Genomic DNA, 19758 nt, shown 5'->3' with positions numbered 1-19758 from the left:
GGGTCTCTTTGTTTTTGGTTATATATCGGTACCCCCGGGACCTACATACGGTATTGTTTTGCCGTTTTGTTGTTTGGCTAAATTGAGTTGTAGTTTTGCAACATCTGGAGGGCTACAGTTTAGAGACCACTATATAGTGGTCTCAAACTGTAGCCCTCCAGATGTTGCTAGACAACACACCGGCTTCCGTAGGATCCAGGGAGCCGCATCGCCGTCCTCTTCTGCCGCGATCCCCGTCGCTGATCGCCGCCGCGGATCGGTAAGTGGATCTTTGGCGCCGGTCCCCTTCGGTTTCCCCGTTCTGCGTGGCCTATTGTGGGTGGGCAGAACGGGGACACTGAAAGTTAACCCCCGCCCTCGATCTGCTATAGTTTGTCGCTTCTAGACGACCAATTACAGGGATAGGAGGGGTGGAACCCCTGCCACCTCACTCCTATCCCTTCGTGGGGATGGTGGGTGTCTTGGACAACCCCAATCACCCTTATTTTCTGGGTCACCATAGACCCGTATGACCCAGAATAGCCCAAAATCGCCAGTGTGAATTCACCGACGATTTGCGGCGATCGCCGACATTGGGGGGGGGGGGGGTCTCAGGGCCCCCAAGGGCATTGGCACGGTATGCCTGCTGAATGATTTCAGCAGTCATCACGGTCCGAGCGTCAGAGATTGGAAATGCGGAGGGCGTACAGGTACAATTTTATTTCTACGTGTTCGTTTTTTTCTTCCTCGACTTTTAAAAATCATAACTCTTTTATATTTTCATTCACAGACTAAAATGAGGGCTTGTATTTTGCACGACCAGTTGTCCTTTGTAATGACATCACTCATTTTATCATAAAATTTATGACAACCAAAAAATACTGTGGGGAAATTGATAAGAAAAGTTTAGTTTTCACGCTGTACACTTTATGGTAAAATAGAAATGTTTTCTTTATTCTGTGGGTCAATACAATTAAAATGATACCAAGATTTCATACTTTTCTATTATTATACCGCTTTAAAAAAATCGCAAACTTTTTAACCAAATTAGTACATTTATAATCCCTCTAATTTGCTGACCTATAACTTTTTTAATTTTCCGTATAAGCGGCTGTATGAGGGCTCAATTTTTGCACCATGATCTGTACTTTTTATTGATACCATATTTGCATATGTAAAACTTTTAATACATTTTTTTATCAATTTTTTGGGGAATAAAATGTTATAAGAAAGCAGCAATTTTGAACTTTTTTTTTTTAAGTTCACCGTATAGGATCATGAACATTATATTTTAATAGTTCGGATATTTAAGCAAGCGGCAATACCAAATATGTTTATAAGTAAAAAATTTTTACACTTTTTGGAGGTAAAATGGAGAAAAAAGGGACAATTGATATTTTTATTGGGGGAGGGGATTTTTTAATTACTTTTTTTTTTTTTTTTCTACTTTTATTTTTACACTTTAATAGTCCCCATAGGGGACTATTTATAGCAATCATTTGATTGCTAATACTGTTCAGTGCTATGCATTGCACTGATCAGTATTATCGGCAATCTACTTCTCTGGTCTGCTTGATCTCAGACCAGAGCAGAAGACGCCAGAAGACAGATGGCGGCAGGTGAGGGGACCTCCGTCCGCCATTATGTATGATCGGATCCCCGCGACAGCGCTGCGGGCGATCCGATCATCCATTTTAGTGACCACACATGCTGCGCATGACCCAAGCGTCGCTCTGATGCTCGCGGTCATGTACAGGATGTAAATGTATGTGCTGGTGCGTTACGTACCACTGCACCAGGAAGTACATTTACGCCCTGCGTCGTTAAGGGGTTAAAGGGGTAATTCAGCAAAAAGAGGGTTAAAAAAAATGCCCTCTCACACAGTATCACTGGTCAAGTGTCCGCCGTGCTCCACTTTTTGGTGTCCCAATTTGTCGGTGTCGCTCAGCTAATTATTGACTGATGCCGAATATCTCTGTGGCCAGTGATTGCGGGGTCCTGCTTGAGGCAGTGATTGGCAGTGATTCAGGCAGTGATTGGTGTCACTCTAATGTCTTGGGCCCCAAGGAGGACTTCCCTGCTCCTGACAAATTATGGCCTCTACTTGGCCCATATGTGTTTCTTACAGTCTCACAGTTGCTCTCTGCTCCAGTGGGCAGCTCTGCTCACCCACACAAGTCCCAGACACCATCAAGCACAGTTCCCACCTGTAGCACCTACAACTTTTCCTCTGCAGCACTATGGTCACTAGCACTAGTCACCAAGAATTTTCAGGCATAGACACCGAGCTGTAAAATATAACATACTAAACATTATGTCCAGAAGGGCTAGACAAAAGAAAATTCCAGGAGCAGTCAAGGTCAGAGCAAAAATGCAACTTGAAAAACAGACTTGGAATATGGAGCTGTTCCTGATAAGCTACTAAAGAAGCATTCCAGGTGTTTTCCTTTTTTGTCCTATCATGCACATTCAATCACTGGTTGTACAGCGGCATTTGGTTCATTCCAGCACAGCTGCACCTATGTGTTTATTACTCCAACTTGGTCATGTGATCGGGTGGTACTTTGGAACCTCTTTATTATCATTGCAATAGTGGACAAGGTGTTTCCTTCATTAGGTCTCTTAAGTGGGCACTGTCATTAAACATTAAAAAAAAATGTTTTATGTTAGTTTTTCTGCTGTATACTTCTGGCCACCAGGGGTCTCCCTTCTTGGCCAGAGCACATTCTGTTTGGTCACAATGTCAGATTTTGGTCTCCTGCTTGTAATGGCAGGAAATTAAAGTCAGGAAGTGTTTCTCTGCACTGAGCTTGATTGACAGCTGTAAGGAGACTCACTGAATGCAGTTGCACACACTAAGCTGCACAGACTAAAAGAACTGAAAGAGCCTCACTGAAAGATACATAGAGCTTGAGGTCTTCTATTCATCACAGCGCTACAATGATGTAAGGGGGGAAGTGGTCCCCCAGCAGGCTTCAGTGATATCATGCCTGCTGGGAAACGCCCACTTTCTTCTGCTGAGAGATTTCACTATGTGATCAAAAATAAAGGTAAATACAGAACTTTTAAAAGCTCTGAATTTTTTTCTTAGGGTGGGAGGGTTGTTACGAGTAGTTAGGGAACATAGCCTGAGTTGGTTCAGAAAAGTTTATTTAGTGACAGGTACTATAATTTTACACATACAAGTTTTTAAAACTGGTGGGAGAGAATGATCCGAAAGAATAATTTGACACATATGCTTCACAGATAATCTATATACATAATAGAAAAATATTACACTTTTACATTTCCCTTGGATTGTTACTTCCATACAGGACTAGCAAGATTATTGATAACACACTAGCCACTAGCTAGTACCTGGCCTTGTCGGGTATTCCTAGCTTAAACTTGTGGGAAAGGAAAAACAACAATGGTTTATAAATAACACAATCTTATATATATGGTAAAGTATGATTTAGCTGTCTGGGCTCTGCAGGTTTATTCTCGAGCTCCCTGGATGAGGGTGGCTACGTAACTTTTTAAACAGCAGTGATAATAACTGCCAGGAATCACACAGTGCAAGAGCCGATAGGGAGCAACATTATACAGTTTTATGAATGCCTTATTATATATGGGCTTCTTTGTGACTGTATCACATTTATTATTCTGGTTTACTATCCTGAGCAGAGGCTGTGATTTTAAGTAACACACTGACACCTAGTGGTCTTATCATGACAATGCACTAGACTTTTAATTGTATACTAATAAAGGTATATATATTTTTCTTTATTTGGGGGGGGGGTTCTAGTTTAGGGTGTGCCCCTTGGGGGTGACCCCTAAAGGTTGTTGGGATTCATTAGTAGTGCCCTGAAATCCCCCTGGCATCTGGTTGCTTACAAAAGGAGTCTTGACCCTCATTTTGGGTCAGACTGAATTATTGTGTACTTTTTAAATGGTTTTAGTTTTTTGCAGTGTGTCCATGTTATTTTAATTTGGGATTTGTATAGGTATTGTTTTTCCATGAATAAAGTTCCTGCATATTGTTTATACTCTTCAGAAGTGTAGGTTGTGTTGTATATAACTGCTTTCTTTTTTGGTATTAAGTGATTTGCCCTTTGCAACCAATCACAGCTTTGCTTTCATTTCTCAAATCACTCTGGTAAAATAAAACTGTGGTTGGTTGTTATTGGTAAATTAGATGGTTGTCCTCAGAAAGACTGATAAATCTGGGCCATAGTCTCTTTTGTACAGCCTATAATGCTATAGCATATCGGGATATTTGGAAATGGGTTCCTCTGGAAAAAGGCGCTGGTCCACAATTATTGTAAACAAATTTTATTTATTTATATCAAATAAAATTTGTTTACAATAATTGTGGACCAGCGCATTTTTCCAGAGGAACCCATTTCCAAATATCCCGATATACTACTTCCACCAGATAGACTGACGTCACTCCGGGAAGTTCCTTGTGGCACCGGTCCAGTCGCTTCTCTCCAGACTCTACTGTAGGTGTTGTGCCCTGAGCGCAACACCTAGTGGTAAGAACCCATCTTTATTTCTCTTCAGCTATACCTGCTAAACGGTCTTCACTAGGGGTGCACCTCTTGTCTTTTTTTTTTCTCTCTCTATATTATAATGCTATAGCGGCATCTAGTGGAAACCAATAACTTTGCAGACATACATTCAGCTAGAGTAGAACACAATGAACAGTGTATTACATAATACAATTTTGTTAGGGGGCAGAAATCACCTCTTGCAGTTCATTCCCCTCACATAGGTATAGTTTACCCATAATTTCTCTATACAGTGCCAAAAATTATCGCTAGTTTCTAAAACCACAATACTTTCTTTCGAGGTGCATTTGAACTCATGAAAGGTGGTGCTGACAGCTCAATATGAGCATTAAAGGAGTACTGCAGTGCAAAATAATTATCCCTTATCCTTCCAAACTACAGGCTAAACCATCTTTGATGTAATGTCCTTAAAACAAGTCAAAATGAGGCCCAGTAGTGTGTGGCCTCCACATGCCCGTATGGCCTCCCTACAAAGCCTGGGCATGCTCTTGATGAGGTGGCACATGGTCTCCTGAGGGATGTCCTCCCAGACCTGGACTAAAGTATCCGCCAACTCCTGGAAAGTCTGTGGTGTTGGTGGATGGAGCGAGACCCAGTCCCAGATGTGCTCAATCGGATTCAGGTCTGGGGAACGTGCAGGCCAGTCCATAGCATCAATGCCTTCCTCTTGCAGGAACTGCTGACACACTCCAACCATATGAGGTCTAGTATTGTCTTGTATTAGGAGGAACCCAGGGCCAACCGCACCAGCATATGGTCTTACAAGGGGTCTGAGGGTCTCATCTCGGTACTTAATGGCAGTCAGGGTACCTCTGGCACGCACATGGAGGGCTGTGTGGCCCCCCAAAGAAATGCCACCCCACACCATTACTGACCCACCGCCAAACCGGTCATGCTGGAGGATGTTGCAGGCAGCAGAATGTTCTCCACGGCGTCTCCAGTCTGAAACTGCTTTCATCTGTGAAGAGCACAGGGCGCCAGTGGCGAATTTGCCAATCTTGGTGTTCTCTGGCAAATGCCAAAAATCCTGCATGGTGTTGGGCTGTAAGTACAACTCCCACCTGTGGACGTTGGGCTCTTATACCACCCTCATGGAGTCTGTTTCTGACTGTTTGAGTGGACATATGCACATTTGTGGCCTGCTGGAGGTCATTTTGCAGGGCTCTGGCAGTGCTCCTCCTTGCACAAAGACAGAGGTTGCTGGGTTGTTGCCCTCCTTTGGCCTCCTCCACGTCTCCTGATGTACTGGCCTGTCTCCTGGTAGCGCCTCCATGCTCTGGACATTACACTGGTAGGAAATCGGTGTGGCTTCAGAGCTGTGGAAAGAAGGTTTGCTGTGTCTGTCAGTGTAATGTCCAGTAATCTAAAAAAAGGAAAATAGTGTGCTCCTTGGTGTAATAAAAGAGAGATTCTCAACATAAAATATATGTATGAAAGCCGCTCACCAGAGGTGGTTGTGTATCAGCATACACAACAATGCTAAGCGCATCAGATGGTATGGTATCCGCAGCCCTCTGGCATAGCAATGGCAGGAAATCGGTGTGGCTTCAGAGTAGACGCCGGCTCCACATGGCGCAGGATACAAACAGGAGGAGGAGACAAGGTAAAATCAGGGTAGTTTATTTCCCAAGATGCAACGCGTTTCGCTGCAGGAAAGCAGCTTCATCAGGCATCATGATCAACTTGGAGTTACATTGTGTTGTTTAAGTGTTCCCTTTATTTTTTTGAGCAGTGTATGTGCACAAAAGCAAGGTAACATATTTAAAAATGTGTCCAATGACTTGAACCATTGTTCTGCAAAATTCTAGCTTTTTTAGTTTTATTTATAGTTTATGCCTTGTAGGCTTGTGGGATCAATGGGGGGAGATTTATCAAAACCTGTGCAAAGGAAAAGTTGCTCAGTTGCCCATAGCAACCAATCAGCTCGCTTCTTTCATTTTTGAAAAGGCCTCTGCAAAATGAAAGAAGTGATCTGATTGGTTGCTATGGGCAACTGGGCAACTTTTCCTTTGCACAGGTTTTGATAAATCTCCCCCCCAATAACGTTATATTTTTATAGTTCAGACTATTCCACACACGGTAATACCGCATATGCTTAACTCCTTAGGGACTCAGCCCATTTTCACCAGAAGGACTCAGCCCTTTTTTGCAATTCTGACCACTGAGATGCTTTTACCTTTTATTCTCATTCTGAGATAGTTTTTTAGTGACACATTCTACTTTAACATACTGGTAAATTTTCCTCGTTACTTGCATCCTTTCTTGGTGAAAAATACCAAGAAACTTACTACTTGTTAGGAAAATTACATTCCAAATAAATTATACAGTACAGACCAAAAGTTTGGACACACCTTCTCATTCAGAGTTTTCTTTATTTTCATGACTATGAAAATTGTAGATTCACATTGAAGGCATTAAAACTATGAATTAACACATGTGGAATTATATACATAACAAAAAAGTGTGAAACAACTGAAAATATGTCATATTATAGGTTCTTCAAAGTAGCCACCTTTTGCTTTGATTACTGCTTTGCACACTCTTGGCATTCTCTTGTTGAGCTTCAAGGGGTAGTCACCTGAAATGGTTTTCACTTCACAGATGTGCTGGTGTGGAGGAGGAGGTGTGATGGTGTGGGGGTGCTTTGCTGGGGACACTGTTGGGGATTTATTCAAAATTGAAGGCATACTGAACCAGCATGGCTACCACAGCTGTAACGCCAAGTGCTCCGGGTCCCGCTCCTCCCCTCGCTGCGTTCTGTTCATGCTTGCAGCGCCCCGGTCAGACTCGCTGACCGGGAGCGCTGCTCTGTGTCCCCCGGCGGGGATGCGATCCGCACGGCGGGACGTGCCTGCCCACAGGTCGCATCTCGATGATCTCACCTGCCCCGTCCTCCTGCTCAGTCCCGGCGCGCACGGCCCCGTTCTCTAGGGCGCGCGCGTGCTGGATCTCTCAGATTTAAAGGGCCAGTGCACCATTAATTGGTGCCTGGTCCAATCAGTTCCTAATCACTCCCTACACATAAAAACCCACTTCCCCTTCCTGTCCTTGCCGGATCTTGTTGCCTTGTGCCCTGAGAAAGCGTTTAGTGTGTTCCCTTGCCTGTGTATCCAGATCTTCTGCTGTTGCCCCTGACTACGAACCATTGCTGCCTGCCTTGACCTTCTGCTACGTCTGACCTCGCTTCTGTTAAGTCCTTGTGTACCGCGCCTGTCTCAGCTGCCAGAGAGGTCGAGTCTCTACTGGGGGACACGACCTGGTAGTTACTGCCGCAGCAAGTCCATCCCGCTTTGCGGCGGGCTCTGGTGAACACCAGTAACTACTTAGAACCGATCCTCCAGTACGACCCACGCCATCGCCTCTCTGGCACAGAGGATCCACCTCCTGTGTCCTCACCAGCCACCAGTCCGGATCCTGACAGTAGATCCGGCCATGGATCCTGCTGAGGTGCCGCTGACGAGTCTTGCTGATCTCTCTACCGTTGTTGCCCAGCAGTCCCAGCAGATCGCCCAAGGACAACAGCTGACGCAGTTGACCGCCATGCTCCAGCAGCGTCAACCATCTCCTCCGCCAGCTCCAGCTTCTCCTCCACTCCGAGTTGCTGCAACTACCTCTAGACTCCGCTTGTCTCTCCCGGAGAAATTTGATGGGGACTCTAAGATGTGCCGGGGATTCCTGTCCCAATGTTCCCTACACCTTGAAATGATGTCGGACCAGTTCCCCACAGAACGGTCGAAGGTGGCTTTTGTGGTCAGTTTGTTATCTGGAAAGGCCTTGTCCTGGGCCACACTGCTGTGGGACCGCAACGATCCTGCCACTGCTTCTGTCCAGTCCTTCTCCGTAGTACGCAGCGTCTTCGAGGAGCCAGCCCGGGCTTCCTCTGCCGAGACGGCTCTTCTGAATCCCGTCCAAGGGAGCTCTTCAGTGGGCGAATATGCTATCCAGTTCCGCACCCTCGCCTCTGAGCTAGCTTGGAACAACGAGGCTCTCTGCGCGACCGTCAAGAAAGGTTTATCCAGCCACATCAAAGATGTTCTGGCCACACAAGAAATTCCTGCTACCTTGCCTGAACTCATCAAGTTGGCCACCCGCATAGATATGCGTTTCACGGAAAGACGCCAGGAGCTCCGCCAAGAAAAGGATCTTGTTCGCACCAGGTGGTTTCCTCGCTCGGTACCTCTCTTCAAGAGTCCTCTGCAACCTACCCATGTGCCTCCCGCTGAGGAGGCTATGCAAGTGGACCGGTCTCGCCTGACCCCAGAAGAGAGGACTCGCCGCCGAAATGGAAATCTGTGCTTGTACTGTGCCAGTACTGAACATTTCCTTAAAGACTGCCCTATTCGCCCTCCGCGTCAACACACGCACCTAGTTAACGTGGGAGAGGCGTTACTAGGTGTGAATTCCTCCTCTCCACGCCTGACTATTCCAGTGCGGATGTTACGCCGAGCGCTCCAGCTCCTCCTCCTCCGGAGCGCTCGCGGCATCTTCTGCCCTGCAGCGCTCCGGTCGGCAGCGCTGACCGGAGACGCTGCTCTGTTGTGCCTAGCTGAACGTGCCCGCTCGCAAATCGCACCCTGTCCCACTCACCTGTCCCGATCTCCTGCTGGGTCCCGGTGCGCGCGGCCCCGCTCTCTAGGGCGCGCGCGCGCCGGGGCTCTCAGATTTAAAGGGCCAGCACACCGCTAATTGGTGCCTGGCCCAATCATCCTAATTAGCTCCCACCTGCTCCATGTGAATAAAAACCCACTTCCCCTTCCTGTCCTTGCCAGACCTTGTTGCCTTAGTGCCCTGAGAAAGCGTTTAGTGTGTTCCCAAGCCTGTGTACCCAGACCTTCTGCTGTTGCCCCTGACTACGACTCTTGCTGCCTGCCCTGACCTTCTGCTACGTCCGACCTTGCTCTTGCCTTGTCCCTGTGTACCGCGCCTGTCTCAGCTGTCAGTTGGGGTTGAGTCGCTATCGGGTGGAACGACCTGGGGGTTACCTGCCGCTGCAAGTCCATCCCGCTTTGCGGCGGGCTCTGGTGAAAACCAGTAACCCCTTAGATTCCGTTCCCCTGGTACGGCCCACGCCATCACCCCACTGACACAGAGGATCCACCTCCAGTGTCCTCACTGCATACCAGTCCGGATCCTGACAGCGGATTTCTCCATCCGCTAACTCCTCCTTCTCTGCGGTGGCCCTCCTGGACTCTGGTTCTGCAGGAAACTTTATTGAAGCCTCATTCATCAACAGATTTACCATTCCAGTTACCCATCTCATCAAACCCTTCTTCATCTCATCTGTAAACGGAGAGAATCTGGACTGCACCGTGCGTTACCGCACGGAACCCTTGCTCATGACCGTTGGAGTACTCCATCAAGAAAAAATTTTGTTTTGCCGAATTGTACCTCGGACATTCTGCTTGGCTTACCCTGGCTCCAGCGTCACATTCCTACCCTCGACTGGACCACTGGGGACATTAAGTCCTGGGGCGCTTCCTGCCACAAACGTTGTCTTAAGTCAGTACCAATCAGCCAAGTCCCCATCGCTACTCCTTTGCCTGGCTTACCTAAGGCCTACCAGGACTTTGCTAACGTCTTTAGTAAAAAGCAAGCGGAGGTCTTGCCACCACATAGACCTTACGACTGTCCTATTGACTTGCTCCCTGGTAGCACACCGCCCCATGGCAAAATTTATCCTCTCTCCGCTCCAGAAACTAACGCCATGTCTGAATACATTCAGGAAAATCTTAAGAGATGTTTCATTAGGAAGTCTTCTTCACCAGCCGGAGCAGGGTTCTTCTTCGTTGCCAAGAAGAATGGTTCACTACGCCCCTGCATAGACTATCGTGGCCTCAATAAAATTACTGTAAAGAACCGCTACCCTCTGCCTCTCATCTCTGAGCTCTTTGACCGTCTGCACGGAGCAAATGTTTTTACAAAGCTTGACCTCAGGGGTGCCTACAACCTCATCAGAATTTGTGAGGGAGATGAGTGGAAAACCGCTTTTAACACCAGAGATGGCCACTTCAAATATCTCGTCATGCCATTTGGACTTTGCAATGCCCCTGCAGTCTTTCAAGATTTTGTCAACAAAATCTTTCGGGACTTACAGTATACCTGCGTAGTTGTCTACCTAGATGACATCCAAATTTTTTCCTCCAACCTTGAGGAACAGCGGCTCCATGTCCGTCAAGTGCTCCAGCGCCTTCGTGTAAACCATCTTTACGCCAAATTAGAAAAATGCCTTTTTGAACGCAGTTGTCTTCCTTTCCTGGGATACCTGGTCTCTGAACAGGGTCTTCAAATGGATCCTGACAAGCTCTCCGCGGTCTTGGATTGGCCACGCCCCTCTGGACTTCGTGCTATCCAGCGCTTCCTCGGATTCGCCAACTACTATCGTCAGTTCATTCCCCACTTCTCCACCCTCGTTGCTCCTATTGTGGCACTGACGAAGAAAAACGCAAATCCGAGGTCCTGGCCTTCCCAAGCGGATGAAGCTTTTACTTGCCTTAAGGCCGCCTTCGCTTCTGCACCAGTTTTGTCTAGACCAGATCCACTGAAGCCTTTCTTCCTTGAGGTTGACGCCTCCTCGGTAGGAGCCGGGGCCGTCCTTCTTCAAAGAACCGCTAAGGGAAAAAACGGCACTTGCGTTTTTTTCTCTAAAACTTTTTCGCCTCCTAAAAAAAAACTATTCTATAGGAGACCGTGAACTGTTGGCCATCAAGTTGGCACTTGAAGAGTGGAGACATCTCCTGGAAGGGTCCCTTCATCCTATCACCATCTACACTGATCATAAAAATCTGTCCTATCTCCAGTCCGCCCAGCATTTAAATCCTCACCAGGCCAGGTGGTCGTTGTTCTTTGCCCGCTTCAATTTTCAAATTTATTTTCGTCCTGGAAACAAGAATATCAGGGCAGATGCCTTATCACGTTCCACCAATGCCTCCGAAGCCGAGACCCTTCCTCAATACATCATACCTCCTGAGTGCCTGATCTCTTCTGCTCCTGCTTCTCTGGTGCAAGTTCCTCCAGGAAAAACTTATGTTCCTCCACGTCTTTGCCTCCAGACTCTCAAATGGGGTCATTCCTCCCATCTGGCTGGTCATGCCGGAATTAAAAAAAATCCATACAGTTGATTTCCAGACACTATTGGTGGTCTTCCCTGGAAAAAGATATGACTGATTTCGTACGGGCCTGTACAGTATGTGCACGTGATAAAACTCCACGCCAGAAGCCTGCAGGTCTTCTCCACCCCCTACCAGTGCCTGAACTGTCAGACTCGCTGACCGGGAGCGCTGCTCTGTCTCCCCCGGCGGGGATGCGATCCGCGCGGCAGAACGTGCCTGCCCGCGGGCCGCATCCCGATCATCTCACCTGCCCCGTACTCCTGCTCAGTCCCGGCGCGCGCGGCCCCGCTCTCTAGGGTGCGTGCATGCCGGGTCTCTCAGATTTAACCCCTTAAGGACGCAGGACGTAAATGTACGTCCTGGTGCGGTGGTACTTAACGCACCAGGACGTACATTTACGTCCTGTGCATAACCGCGGGCATCGGAGCGATGCCCGTGTAATGCACGGCTGATCCCGGCTGCTGATCGCGCTGATCTCGCGGGCGTCCGCCATTAACCCCTCAGATGCTGGGATCAATACAGATCTCGGCATCTGCGGCAGTACGCGATTTCAATGAATGATCGGAACGCCGCACGGAGGTCCCCTCACCTTCCTCCTTCCACCTTCCTCCTCCTGGCGTCTCCTGCTCTGGTCTGAGATCGAGCAGACCAGAGCAGAAGATGACCGATAACACTGATCTGTTCTATGTCCTATACATAGAACAGATCAGTATTAGCAATCCCTATGGGGACTATTCAAGTGTAAAAAAAATGTAAAAATAAAAGTAAAAAAAAAGTGAAAAATACCCACCCCCAAGAAAAAAGCAAAACGTCCGTTTTTTCCTATTTTACCCCCAAAAAACATTAAAAAAATGTAATAGACATATTTGGTATCACCGCGTGCGTAAATGTCCGAACTATTAAAATAAAATGTTAATGATCCCGTACGGTGAACGGCGTGAACGTAAAAAAAAAAAGTCCAAAATTGCTACTTTTTTTAATACATTTTATTACAAAAAATTATAAAAAATTTATTAAAAGTTTTTTATATGCAAATGTGGTATCAAAAAAAAGTACAGATCATGGCGCAAAAAATGAGCCCTCATACCGCCGCTTATATGGAAAAATAAAAAAGTTATAGTTCATCAAAATAAAGGGATTATAAACGTAATAATTTGGTTAAAAAGTTTGTGATTTTTTTTAAGCACAACAATAATATAAAAGTATGTATTAATGGGTATCATTTTAATCGTATTGACCCTCAGAATAAAGAACACACGTCATTTTTACCATAGATTGTACGGCGTGAAAACGAAACCTTCCAAAATTAGCAAAATTGCGTTTTTCTTTTTTAATTTCCCCACAAAAATAGTGTTTTTTGATTGCGCCATACATTTTATGATATAATGAGTTATGTCATTACAAAGGACAACTGGTCGCGCAAAAAAAAAAGTCCTCATACTAGTCTGGCGACGAAAATATAAAAGAGTTATCATTTTTAGAAGGCGAGGAGGAAGAAATGAAAACGTAAAAATTAAATTGTCTGAGTCCTTAAGGCCAAAATGGGCTGAGCCCTTAAGGGGTTAAAGGGCCAGTGCACCATTAATTGGTGCCTGGTCCAATCAGTTCCTAATCACTCCCTACACATAAAAACCCACTTCCCCTTCCTGTCCTTGCCAGATCTTGTTGTCTTGTGCCCTGAGAAAGCATTTAGTGTGTTCCCTTGGAAAGCGTTTAGTGTGTTCCCTTGCCTGTGTATCCAGATCTTCTGCTGTTGCCCCTGACTACGAACCATTGTTGCCTGCCTTGACCTTCTGCTAAGTCTGACCTCGCCTCTGTCTAGTCTTTGTGTACCGCCCCAGTCTCAGCTACCAGAGAGGTCGAGTCGCTACTGGGGGACACAACCTGGCAGTTACCGCCGCAGCAAGTCCATCCCGCTTTGTGGCGGGCTCTGGTGAACACCAGTAACTACTTAGAACCGATCCTCCAGTACGACCCGCGCCATCGCTTCTCTGGCACAAAGGGTTCAACTCCTGTGTCCTCACCAGCTGCCAGTCCGGATCCTGACAACAGAATCTTGCAGCTGCATGATATTCCATCTGGTTTGCGTTTAGTTGGACCATCATTTATTTTTCAACAGGAAAATGACCCCAAACACACCTCCAGGCTGTGTAAGAGCTATTTGACCAAGAAGGAGAGTGATGGGGTGCCGCGCCAGATGACCTGGCCTCCACAGTCACCGGAACTGAACCCAATCGAGATGGTTTGGTGTGAGCTGGACCGCAGAGTGAAGGCAAAAAGGGCCAACAAGTGCTAAGCATCTCTGGGAACTCCTTCAAGACTGTTGGAAGACCATTTCAGGTGACTACCTCTTGAAGCTCACCAAGAGAATGCCAAGAGTGTGCAAAGCAGTAATGAAAGCAAAAGGTGGCTAGAACCTAGAATATGACATATTTTCACACTTTTTTGTTATGTATATAATTCTACATGTGTTAATTCATAGTTTTGATGCCTTCAGTGTGAATCTACAATTTTCATAGTCATGAAAATAAAGAAAACTCTGAATGAGGTGTGTCCAAACTTTTGGTCTGTACTGTATATTGATTCACAAATACAATATGTCTATTTTGTGTTGGCATCATAAAGTTGACATGTTTTTACTTTTTGAAGACAATAGAGGGCTTCAAAGTACAGCAGCAATTTTCTAAATTTTCACGATAAATTCAAAATCTGAATTTTTCTATGACCAGTTAAGTTTGAAGTGGATTTAAGGGACTCCCTGCACCCGCTCTCGCCCTCCGGGAAAATAGGGTCACCCTTACAGCAGGCGTCCTGATTCATCTGTTGGTAACGGCCGACCAATCAGGACGATCGTGAGGTGGCACCTCACTCCTGCTGCTAAAGGATGAGAGGTGCCATCTCGGACCCGATTGACCCGGAATTGCCACAAATCGCTGATCTGAACCCCCCCCCCCAGGCATTGTCACAGGATGCCTGCTGAATGATTTCAGCAGGCATCCCGGTCTGTCCTGAGTCCTTAAGGATCAGGGATGCAGGGCGTATGCATGCGCTCTGCGTCCCCAAGAGGTTAATATCCTTTTTTTCATGGTGAATGGAAAAGGAGTGATTTAAATTATTTATATTTTTTTAAAAATTTTACACACATTTTTAGTCCCCCAGGGGACTTGTATGAGCAATCATTCAATACTATGTACTGAATTAATCCATGCAATTAGCACTCTATTGATAGAGCCTGCCATAGGCAGATCCCAGAAAAGATACGTTTCTTCGAGTTTCTTCTCGATGAGTCATTATTTACAATTCTGCAAATTTTTTTTTTTTGTAAAATGGGAACAGAAGCGTGATTTAATTATTTAAATTTTTTACTAGGGGAGGGGCTTTATATAATTTTAAAGCCATTATATATATATATATATATATATATATATATATGCAATAGAGGCTGTGGAGTCCGCTCTCACTGAACATCCAGGTAGCTCACCTGTGCCAGGGACCGGCCGGTACCGCCCTCGGCAAAAAGTCCAATCAACAAAAGAAGAAGGTCCGGCACGTTAGGTAGAGGATAAAATAAGCTTTCCTTTATTCACAAATCTTGACACGATTCACATACAGAAAAAGGTCTGAGGCGTTTCACCTACGTTGAGGCTTAATCGTAGACTCACGTCTTAGTCTACGATTAAACCTCAACGTAGGTGAAACGCGTCAGACCTTTTTCTGTATGTGAATCGTGTCAAGATTTGTGAATAAAGGAAAGCTTATTTTATCCTCTACCTAATGTGCTGGACCTTCTTCTTTTGTTGATATAAATATATATATATATATATTTTTTTTAACACTTTTATGGTTACCATGGAGGACTTTTATATTCTGTTATATTCTGTTATTCTATAATGTGTGATGACTCGCTCTTGCAGATAGGTGCAGTTGGAGTATAGAGGCAAGGAAACAGTACTTTTCAAATCAAAGTTCAGTGTTTTTATTCACACTTGGCACATAGCAAACAGTCTTTAAGTGCAGAACAAAGGACAACGTAACAAAAGTCCACCTGTATTCCTTAGGTGTTTGTTCACACCTGAGTCCATGCCATGCGGCATCAAGAAAGTCTTTTCATGGCCTCCAGGCAGGCTGTTCACCAGCTTCCAACCTTGGAGCAAACGCAGGGAAGAACTCCACTCTCAGCTCTCTCTCACAGTGTGAGCTGCAACTAGCAAATCCCCCTAAGCTGGTGAAGCAGGCTGCCTTTAAGGCCAACAAAACGCGGCCTGGATTGTCTGGAATGATCCCCACCCTGCACTTGGTCATTCCCAGTAAGAGCCGTCCCAGGTTGGCCTTCCAGCCATACTACGGCCATAGTGTCAGTCTGCATTTCAGCACAGACACTGAATAAATACCGTCTTTTACTTCACCAAGGCCAGGAGCCTTGGTGACACATATCGCCCATCCGCCACGATGCCTTTCACCTTCTCACAAATGCTATGCCTATTGCATAGCATTACCAAGTGTGATCAACGCTCCAAAGGCATAATTGGAGAGTTGATGCGGCTGCCGGATACAGGTAAGGAGACTCTCCGCCACCATTTTAGATCATCGGACCTCCACAATCATGTTGCGGGGATCCGAAGAGCTCCCAGAGCTAACCGGCATCTGTGATTTAATATTTTAGACAAAGTGATCAGACTTGATTACAAAGTCTAAATGGTTAATAGCGGGCAGTGACGGAATTGTTATTGTGTAATCTTATGTCTGATACTTGTCTTTGTTTGTACCCCATAATTGTAAGCGCTGCGGAATCTGTAGGCGCTATATAAATAAATAAATAAAAATTGTCACTTCCTGACATTAGGGGTGAGTGTCCGGCTAATGATCACTCACCACCTACGAAGCAAGCGCAGCTACTGCGCTCAATTCATAGTCACTTAACGATCCAGGGCATACATTTACATCAAGTCCCAGATAGCAAGGGTGTACATGTATGTCCGATGTTGTCTAGGGGATAAAGAGACCCTTAAGAAGCTTATGGCATAACACATAACAGTGGAAGCAATCAAATGACTGGTTATAATAGTACACTATAAGGACTTAGAGGACTTCAAATGTGTAAAACTTCATTTAAATGTGTAAAATTTTATGACCAACAAAATAGTAATGATGAAAACAACAAATAGCACAAAAATTAGCCCTCATACGGCCCTGGACATGGAAAAATAGAAAGGTTATAGGGCAATTTTGATCAATTTAAACTGGAAGGTCCAGTAAAGTGAGTTGACGAACTAGAACAAGATTCTTTATTTAGACAAGAAATAAAAAACACTGGCAATGCAGTACTTCCACTTCTTAATCACAGCAAATCATGAACCAATGAGTGCTTCCATCAGTGTGAGTGAGGAGTAAAGTACCCAGGTACAGAACAATCAGAAAGTGGTGAGCAAGTTTCTTGGCTTAAAGGGGTACTCCAGTGCTCCAGCGTTCTGAACATTTTGTTTAGAACGCTCAGAGCCAGTGGCCGTGATCGTGACGTTACTGCCATGCCCCCTCGTGGCATCACGTCACACCCCCTTCATTAATGTTGATGGAAGGGGGCATGTTGGCTGTCACAGACTTGAATACAAGGGGCGTGGTGTGATGTCACGGGGGGCGTGGTCGTGACATAACGACCACTGCCGCAGAAACCCGGCATTTGTTTACAATGTTGGGTGCAGCAAGAGTAGCGGGACCCCCACGATCAGACATCTGAACCCCTATCCTTTGGATAGGGGATAAGATGTCTTGCAGCAGAGTTCCCCTTTAACTGATTTTTTCTTGCTCTCCAGTCCTGTGTCACAACCCATTCGTGCACCAAGACAAAACATACTGCAGTCCACAACACAACCTGATGCTAGCTGCTGTTAAAATTCTGTGTATGATCCATCTTGAGAATGTAACATTTAAAACTGGAGAGCTAGCTATTAGGTGCCTTCTTGTGGGGTTTCCTTTCACCACCACAATGTTCAGAAATACATAAAAGGTATGATGCACCCCAACACTTTGCTTATGCATCAACATTTTTATCTTTATCAATACAAAAACATACATCACTCCAGTGATATATCACCAATTCTTGTGCAACGTCATTTAAATCAGTCAGATTTATGTATAAATGGCAGATTTCTAAGTCCCAATGCAATAATGTATCTGGGTTATCGAAAATGTCAGGTGTACTCAGAGCAGTTGTTTCTGAACAGGAGCCATCAGATGTCTTTACAGACCAAGACATGAACGTTTTGCAATGCATCATACTTTTTGTGTACTGCTGATCCATCTCAAAGGCCACAGAACACACATGAATGAACATTTTTGGGTGTGCACACACAAAAACAGAAATAATATTGCAAACTATAAAAACATACACACCAGTATCCATTATACAATACAAATGCTGTGATACTGATCAGCCTTGTTCACAACAAAGAAATTCAGCAAGGAAATTTCTCCAGTAAACAAGAATAGCCATGGGTAAAATATGCCAGTAATTTGTTAAAGAGAGGTATGTATAGATTCCTTAGCCATGTTCACATGGTCGATTCCGTGGGGACATTCTGCAGATTTGAATGATCTGGACCACTCGGAAAAGCACTTCATGGACATTCTGCCATGTAAACATGGCCTTAGGGTAAGCTGATCACATACCTTTTTACGGTTTATCGATCTGGAACAGGGGTAGAGGGGGGGTATCAACAAAACTTATTAACAACATGTGATTAGTGATTTTCCTACAACAACCAATCACAGCTCAGCTTTCACTTTACCAGAGTTCGTTAGCTGAGCTGTGATTGGTTGCTGGGGGGAAATCTCTCCACTTTTTCCCCCACACAGTTTGCTAAAAACACAATTTGGGAGATTTATCAATGTCCACAGGTTCTCTTTAATAAAAAGATTGTAGTATTTACTGCAGGCTGAGCACCTCCTCTGGAATATGAGTTATATAACTGAGCCCAAGCCCTCAAAATATTATCTGACAAGAGTAAAAATTACTACTGTATGAAGCAAAATATATAATATATCTCATTCATTGTATCTGTAAAACTAGTAGAATAGAGGATAACTATTTCATATAATGTGTTGTATATATAAAGCATTTTTTCCTATTTAAACCTGTATAGTAGCATTTCATGATGGACTTTTTTATGTTATAATATCTATTATGTACAATATGCAGTACTCTATAGTGTGTTACCTTGAGAAACTGGAGAAGCTCATTGTATCAGAATGGTCAGACATCTCCTTGCGGTAACGCCGCTCCATACGCTCGTGGTGCTTGCGTTGCAGTTTTGCACAGTCTCGGATACGTTTCTCTGCCTCTCGGAAAGCTCGGTCCTTCAGTTTAGACACCAACTTGGGATTTAAACTATTTTGCTTGGCTGCAATGGAATCCAGATAGCGTACACACTCCATGTGCCCCTTGGTGGCTGCCATATCCAGAGGGGTGTGATAATCATTATCCAGACACCAAATATTGGCCCCAAAGGACACCAGAAAGGATAGGCAATTCAGATGACCATTGGCAGCAGACAGATGTAAAGGTGTGTTTCCCCAAATGTCACATTTATCTGGATCTCCCCTAAAGAAACGGAAATAAGAGCAAAAAAGAAAATAGTAAACAGACATTCCATGTTTTCTTTCATTAATCATTGTACTTTATGCAGCAATATGTATCAGTGAAGGAATACTTCCATTACTTAACCAAATATTTGTTAAATTAAAAATATGTTAAGTCTGGAAGTATGCCATAAACCCTCCCATAACAACATGTTTTGGCTACAAAAGCCCTCTACAGATACCTTGTAAAGTGTTTTTGCCCTTTTTAGTGTCTTTCCCGTAAATGCCACCTTTGCTGCCAGCCCAAAGTGTCCTCTTGTACCTTATAGTGCTTATTTTGTACCTTATAGTGCTCGTCAGTTTTCTCTAACTTTCTATTTGTTTTCTTCCTTTTGTTCCATTTTCCCTTCTCCACTCACTTCCACTCACCCAACTCCACCGATTGCTCACTCTTCCCAACCTGATAACTACATAAAGTGAATGTATTGCATAGATTTTGTTTTTCTGATTAGTGCCACATACTAAAACTTTTCTTCTAACTT

General features: G+C 44.9%; 1 protein-coding gene across 2 annotated transcripts in view; it reads right to left on the bottom strand.

Moving 5' to 3' along the window:
* The window catches only part of USH1G (USH1 protein network component sans), a 101150-nt gene that overhangs the window by 30292 nt on the left and 51100 nt on the right, over positions 1–19758 (bottom strand). For both annotated transcript variants that reach the window (XM_056550054.1, XM_056550055.1), the window contains exon 2: positions 18855–19238. In XM_056550054.1, coding sequence (XP_056406029.1) covers positions 18855–19238 — 384 coding nt within the window. The remainder of the gene's footprint in view (positions 1–18854; positions 19239–19758) is intronic.

This window comes from Hyla sarda, chromosome 13, assembly GCF_029499605.1.
Source record: "Hyla sarda isolate aHylSar1 chromosome 13, aHylSar1.hap1, whole genome shotgun sequence".
Taxonomy (NCBI): Eukaryota; Metazoa; Chordata; class Amphibia; order Anura; family Hylidae; genus Hyla; species Hyla sarda.
The sequence above is the reverse complement of the archived record's forward strand: the minus strand, read 5'-3'. Positions and strand labels throughout refer to the sequence as shown.